The 7,410-nt window shown below is 45.2% G+C and overlaps 1 protein-coding gene across 18 annotated transcripts in view; it reads left to right on the plus strand.

The window, feature by feature from the left end:
* Positions 1–5,508, plus strand: part of EPB41L3 (erythrocyte membrane protein band 4.1 like 3) — a 171,735-nt gene extending 166,227 nt beyond the window's left edge. For 16 of the 18 annotated variants that reach the window (XM_032467488.1, XM_032467483.1, XM_032467487.1 and 13 more), the window contains 6 exons: positions 393–776; positions 1,580–1,711; positions 2,177–2,275; positions 2,711–2,791; positions 3,067–3,183; positions 4,367–5,508. In XM_032467488.1, coding sequence (XP_032323379.1) covers positions 393–776; positions 1,580–1,711; positions 2,177–2,275; positions 2,711–2,791; positions 3,067–3,177 — 807 coding nt within the window. In that variant the 3' untranslated portion in view covers positions 3,178–3,183; positions 4,367–5,508. The remainder of the gene's footprint in view (positions 1–392; positions 777–1,579; positions 1,712–2,176; positions 2,276–2,710; positions 2,792–3,066; positions 3,184–4,366) is intronic. The other 2 variants (XM_032467493.1, XM_032467499.1) reach the window with 1 other exon arrangement.
* The last annotated feature ends 1,902 nt before the right edge of the window (positions 5,509–7,410 follow it).

The raw sequence follows: 7,410 nt of genomic DNA on the forward strand, positions 1-7,410 counted from the left end.
AGCATTTTTTATCACCTATTAGGTTTAAGAAAGCAGCCAGAACCAACATGCATGTGCTACGGTGCTTTGTTTTGTTTTGTTAATTGCATTTTATGTTGCATTCTGTTTCCTTTGCGGCGACGTGCAGGAGCAGCGCAGGTTGGAGTGTATATGTCGGGGCGGGGACAGGCATCAATGATTGCGGTGGGGAGAGTGAACGCTAATTTATATTTTCTTTAAGTGTTGCTGGTTATAAGCCCTTGGCTCTGGCTTTAGGCCCCCTGGTGAGTGGCTTCTTTTGGTTTTTTTGCTTTTTGGTTTTGGTTTTTTTCTTTTTTTCTTTTTGAACTTTGATTTGTGTGAAGCCATGCTGACACCACAGGTTTTTTTTTTTTTTTTTTCCTTTCGTGCAGAAAACAGAAACCAAGACGGAGTCCAGTGAAGTAGAAATGGAAACAACCCAATGCCCCCAGCCACTTAGCACTGAGAAGGTTGTGCAGGAAACTGTGTTGGTGGAGGAAAGACATGTGCTGAGTGTGCTTGCAAGCGGGGATGCTTCTCACGCGGCTGGAGATGATGTAGATGCTGCAGCACAGGCGGCATCTGCTGATGCTGCTAGCGTGAAAGGGAAGGAGGGCTCGGCGCTAACTGAGGGCGCTAAAAAGGAGAAAGGGGAGGTGGCCGATAAAGCTGCCCTCGAGCAGGAAGAAATGGCCACTGCTTCCCAGGAGCCAGAGGAGGAGCAGAGTGCCGCCATCCACATTTCTGAAACTCTGGAACAAAAACCCCATCTTGAGGTAACAAGTAGTTCATGTTACTTTTAGCACTAAAGACGGCTATGAGTGCCTGAAGTTTAGTTATGGCATAAAGGCGAGGCTGTTTAATTCCCTGCCATTTCCAAGAGCAGTTTGTTTCTCCTCTTATTTCCTTGCACGGCAATTATGGGTCTCCATGCTGGTTTCCATCTTTGGGATCACATGCAGACACATGTGATGATTATTAATAATGTACTGTTCCAGGAAATAGTTTCCACTTTCACTGTAATTATTATAATTGGCCAGAAACCTGGGAAATGCATGGCCAGCCAAGATATTGGAAAATTTGATCAGTTTATTGCTTATCAGTGTCCTTATCCGGAAAGACCAAACCCGAGCTTGCCTCGGCACCAAGTGCTAGAATTCATTCTTTATTTTCTTTTATTGAGATTCCTGAAGTATATGGGGGTGGGGGTGGTTTAACATCTGAGTACTTGTTCCATCTCTTTAAGAAGTTATTACATAAAAGCCTAATTTATGATTTTTAATCTTTTGAAATTAGTTTATATCTCATAAACTAGAGGAGAAGGGGTGTCAACTTTTTAAAAATTACCTTCAGAATGTTTCCCTTTACCTGGAACATTCCATGTTAAAAACGCTGTGGAATTCTAGGAGACTGACGTATATCTGTTGTGTGCCTCATCCCCAGCCTCCTGCCCATGTAACACATAAACGTTGATTTCATACTAACCTGTGCTCATTATGTCCACCAAGAGGGGAGGGACAAAACCACAAGTGCTCGTGTGCAAAACGTAAGAGCCGCTCTCGTGCTTCCCTTGGTACAGTCATCAACTGTGACAACGGAAACCGTCAGCTTTGGCAGTGTTTCACCAGGAGGAGTAAAGCTGGAAATTTCTACCAAGGAAGTGCCGGTGGTTCACACAGAAACAAAGACCATCACATATGAATCATCACAGGTAAGACAGTCTGTAAGGCCAAGCCCAGCGCTTGGTTTGTCCATTCAACGGTTTGGTTCACTTAAGGCTAACTCATGACATTTCATTTGTGAGGCACGGAGGACCCAGTGGCCAGACTGCCTGTTGAGAGCGATATAATAATTGTAATCTTATTACCAGTCAAGGAGGAGCAGGTAACTTAAACAGGTCTTCATATATCTCAAAATACAGAAAGAGTCTCAGAAACCTATTTCCCGAGCCATCGATAAGGGCTCAACCAGCCGCTGCTCACATTTCTGAAGTCCCAGGTTTTTAATGCCGGTTAACTCTGGCCGTGTTGGCATCAGTCCTTACTCTCTGCGACAGCTCCCAGATGCCGACTAACAGCACAGTTATCATGGAGATAATGCCCTCAGCCAGTACAGTGACTGTCTGCTGAGGTCATACAAGTATTCAAGTATGGTGTCTCCCCCTTTGCTCGCTCAGGTGGACCTTGGTGCTGATTTGGAGCCTGGTGTGCTAATGAGCGCACAGACGATCACATCTGAAACCACCAGTACCACGACCACCACCCACATCACCAAGGTGAGTGCCCTGGGAACGGACACAGGAGGCTCAGAGCCGCCGAGCTGGGCTGCACAAGCAGACACCTGCGTGGGACGGCAGGATGCCAGGCGGCTGCACGGGCACTTTGACGGCTCCCGGATCTGTGCTGCCTCTGTCCTCACGTGCCAGGTTCTGTTTAGGAACATACGTTCTGACACCCTCTGTGGCACTCTTAACTCTAGCGCACAGCGTAGGCTAGGTGTTCCAGACACACCAGCCCGCCAAACCCAAAGGACGGAGTCCGTCCTCTCCTCTGAAATCGACCACGTAAAGCACCGCCATGGAATTGCTTCCGGTTCCTGAAGAATGAGCGCTGTTACTCGGAACTGTCAGCGCGCGCTGCCGTCTCCCCCAGGCCTCGGTGACTGTTCCTCCCAAGTTCGTGCATTCATAATGCTCGTCTGTTCCTTTCAGACCGTGAAGGGAGGCATTTCAGAGACGAGAATTGAGAAGCGAATCGTCATCACGGGAGACGCGGACATTGACCACGACCAGGTAGCGTGGGAGACAGGGCAGGGACCCCGGCAGCGAGGGCGCGGGACACGAGGGGGCGCTCCTCCTCCCGGTGCCGCTCGCCAAGCCCCGCCTGGGGTCTGAACCGCACTTTCCCAGTTAGCGTTCCAGTCCTCCGCGTGGGGCTCCTTTCCCAGTCCCTCTAGCCCGGGTGTCAGCTGTGTATATAGATCTGGCTCCTGAGTCTCCACCTTGCTCTGACCGTGCATGTCCCACCTCCTTTTTGTCTTTGCCCTCCTGCGGTTTCCTGGGGCTAGGCGCTGGCTCAGGCAATTAAAGAGGCCAAAGAGCAGCACCCTGACATGTCAGTGACCAAAGTAGTGGTCCATAAAGAGACAGAGATCACCCCGGAAGACGGAGAGGATTAAGCCCAGGTAAGAGGCGGCACCGGGTCCCTCGGCCGGGCCTGGGCTGGCATGTGGCATGTGCGTCCCTCTCCCCTCCACCTGCCTCCTCCTTCCCTTTTTGGTCTCTCACTGGCGTCGGCAGGGCTGGGTATCAGGAGGATGGAGAATTGGTTTGCAGGGCTGGTTTGTTTCAGATTTGGAGGCTCCACGCCATGGACTTTTTGCATCCTTGCCAGTTAGAGGGTAAAGAAGGCAGTCTCTGCTTACACGGTCATGACCGCATCCCCTGTTAACCCGTGCCCTGTGCTTCTCCCAGTTTCCACATTTGAAAGGTCAAATTAGTTTTCACTTGCCATGTGGCCTAATCGGAACTGAGATGGCTTTAATTCCAAATACTTGGAAGATAAACATCCTCTGTCTCCTTTGGACGGAGGCTGCGTTAACCCATCGTAAGCTTTCTCTTCACACTGTGTTTGGTGCGAGCCTGTCGTTGCTTTTGTTTTCTTTGCTTTACAATTTGCAACCACTTTCATGGTGGGTGTTTTGTCATCCATTTCCTGTATCCTTTGGGACAATGGATGCTTCCTGCTGAGTGTGCCACGTGTCTCGGGAGGAGGCAAAAATGCAGTCCTGTGATCCTGATTGCCTCCAGAAAGCGCATGCCTTTCCAGCTGCTGTTTGGCCAGCATCGCGAGCAGGCGGCATCTTCCGTGTGTGCGCAGACTTGTCACGCGTGCTCACCTGCCCTGCAAAGAACTCGAGGGGCCCCGAGCATCCCACGGGGGCTTGGAATGCTGGATGAAGCAGGGGGAGGTACCTGCACACTTGGTTATGTGATAAAGGTCTCTTAACATGTTTCATGGGTACAGATGAACTAATGAGTAAGTTCTCTAACATTGGTTTAGGGAGCCTAGATTGATGAGTGGCCTGTTAAAGAAAAAAATACAAAGATCACTCATTATATTCAAGTTAATAATGTCATTTGGAAGATAGTAAGGGGGGGAAAAAAGGTTTTCTTCAGTGAGTTCAGCCCCTTGGGTGAAGCTGCAGTTAATTCAGAGAGCACTTCAGTAACTTCCACTGGTATTTCACAATACCTTGTCAAAAGAGCATTTAATGACCTGCAGGATACTTTTCCTGTGACCTCCATCTGAGAGGGAAACTCTCAGGTGCTTTCCGATGAGTAACGGATCAAATCTCTTTTCTCCAGGAATAACCTAGCCTGCACATGAATCCAGCCATGCAGACCATTAGGAACGAACCAGAGCCTATCTGCACCTCCCTCTAACCCCCTGACCTGTGTCTGCCCATGGGACATTTCAATCCGGAGGAACAGACCTTGATCATTAAAAAAAAAGACACTGGCAGAGAGATCTTCCCGTAATAAAGCAATCCGAATCAGCATCACTAAACTGATATTGCATGAAGCAACGATAAAATTACAAAACGAGCAGCATTTTTACTTTTCACACAGCGTCTCAGCTTTCAGCTGCACCTGCACATCCATAGCCGACGGTGGGAGCCGTGGTCTCGTGTAACACAACAATCCACGCCTCTCGCAGTTTATGATAATTAAAGTCAAAACAAAATTGCAATTTCTTAGGTGACAGATCTTTTGTTTACAGATAAATGGAGATTACCCGAAACTGCGTGGAAGCTGTCTAGGTCCAATGTGTCGGGCTCGCCCCGGATTAGATGTGCCAATAACCGAGTTTACTCAGTAAGCCACTTGAATCTTGTACTTGCTTATCCGGCTTTATTACTCTCGCCCGTAAACAGTAATGACTCTCTGAGCCTCTGGAAATACTTAACGCTTACAACCCTGCTCTGTGTAATCTAATTTAATTCGTTACAAGGTAGTGCTGATTTTAACCTATTAATGTGCTTTCTTCCCTCTTGTCCGCTTTGGTCTGTGTTCAATCCAGAAAGCTTCCCAGAGTTCCGGAACAAGTCCTAAATATGTAAATTGCCATTATTTTGGAAGGAAAAACCTGTATTTTTGTTAGTTTACAACATTACGAAATTTCACTCCAGAAAAAAACCCGTTGGGCTTCTCTGTTGCTTTGTTTTCTTTCTTCGTTTCTTCTTCCTTGTATTTTTTTTAATTGATTTTTCTTATTTTACTTGGGAAAAAAAAAGTGTTTTATTTCTAAATCTGGTCCATATTTACAATCTAGTTCAGAGCCAAGCCTTAAACTGTACAGAATTTCCACTGTAATTATACTGTTTAGCGCTGAGTTATAAATAGCCTTCAAGAAGATCTATTCTCCATGACACTGTCGACGGCATCACACGGCCCATGGTGAATGTGTGTTTCTGCATAGCAAAATAAAAATGGTCCATGCATTTAAACCTCCACTTCTCTATGTGTTTCTCTGCGTGTGACACTTTCAGTGTCATGTGTGTCTAGCCCAGAGGTAACATGTGCCTGCCATCAAAGTCCTCGTTCATCTGCAGGGTAGAGAGAGCCTGTCTTTTTACAGGGTAAAAAGTGTGTACAGTGACACAGTGTATAGACTCTTGGAGGAAATTTCTAGTTTTTCTATTAGAAGGGAGGCTCTGCTACAAACCCACTGTTCCTGGGTGCTTTTCATCCACCAGAGGGACAGTCTGCCTCGCATCAACTCCGAACCTCAGCAGATTACCTGGCGGGTTCTGTGGGGGCCCACCCCGTGCTCCCAAGGCTCATTCTCACCAAACTCCTTCATGCCAAGGACCAAGGAGCAGACTTTCTGCTACCAGCCAACCACCTGACATCTAAGTGTGCTCATATTCCCTGCCACGTTGTACTTTATCCCACTTCAGGATTTTTTTTTTTAAACTCTAATTAAAACACACACACACACACAACTTTTTTTTCTTCAGAAAATTGTTAGATTTGACCATATATCTTAGTCTTTTTTTTTTAACATACATGTATTTGTTTTCAAATTCTTTTTAACCATAAGTTACTATAAGATACTGAATATAGTTCCCTGTGCTCTACGGTATGAACATGTTTATTTTCTATGTAGTAGTTAGTTTCAGCAAATCTCAGACTCCCAGTCTATCCCCTCCCACCCCCTTCCCCCCCTGGTAACCACAAGTTTGTTTTCTATATCTGTGAGTCTGTTTTATAAATAAATTTGTTTGTCTTTTTTAAGATTCCACATATAAGTGATCTCATGGTATTTTTCTTTCTCTTTCTGGCTTATGTCACTTAGAGTGACAGTCTCCAGGTCCATCCACATCGCTGCAAATGGCATTATTATTTTTATGGCTGAGTAGTATTCCATTGTATAATTATACCACAACTTCTTTATCCAGTCACCTGTCGATGGACATTTAGGTTGTTTCCATGTCTTGGCTATTGTAAATAGTGCTGCTATGAACATTGGGTTGCATGTGTCTTTTTGAATTAAGGTTCCCTCTGGATATATGCCCAGGAGCAGGATTGCTGGATCATATGGTAAGTCTGTTTTTAGTCTTTTGAGGAGCCTCCATACTGTTTTCCATAATGGCTGCACCATTAGTCTTACTGAGGGAGTCAGAGTCTCATTAGTTATCTCTGAAGTAGCTATCAGTTTATCCTTACTGTCTGTACTAAGTGTTTTAGGAACTGAAGTATCATCTTAATTGTGTTTGAAGCCAATCAACAAAATGTGTTGAGGGAAATGAACACCTTATTGATAAGAAAATGGCTCATGGCCTCCCAAGGATGCTTGAACCTGATCTGCTCAGCCTGTGTCCTAGCTGTACCTGTGGTCACTTTTTTTTTTTTAATTTTTATTATGGTATAATTGGCATATATTATTTTGAGGGTCCAACATGATGATCTGGTATTTTGTGTATATTGTGAAATGATCCCCACAGTAAATTTAGTTCCCATCTGTCACCGCACATAGTCACAATCTTTTTCTCATGACGAGACCTTTTAAGATTTATTCTGTTGACAACTTTTAAATATGTAATATGGTATTTTTGGTTCTTTTATTTTTATTTTTTTAATTAATTACCGTGACACTTTTTTAAATTAAAGTACAGTCAGTTACAATGTGTCAATTCCTGGTGTACAGCACAGTGTCCCAGTCATGCAGATACAGACATACATTCATTTTCGTGTTTTTTCATTGAAGGTTTATGATGCAGTTTTATTAATTACAGTCACCACGCCGTCCCTGTTTGCCATGTTTGCCAAACCTAGTGTTACCATGTTTCTCTGTCCTCGGCCACAAGGGCTCATTCATTTTTATAAAATTATAAGTTACCAAGAAC

Source organism: Camelus ferus, chromosome 24 (assembly GCF_009834535.1).
Source record: "Camelus ferus isolate YT-003-E chromosome 24, BCGSAC_Cfer_1.0, whole genome shotgun sequence".
Classification (NCBI taxonomy): domain Eukaryota; kingdom Metazoa; phylum Chordata; class Mammalia; order Artiodactyla; family Camelidae; genus Camelus; species Camelus ferus.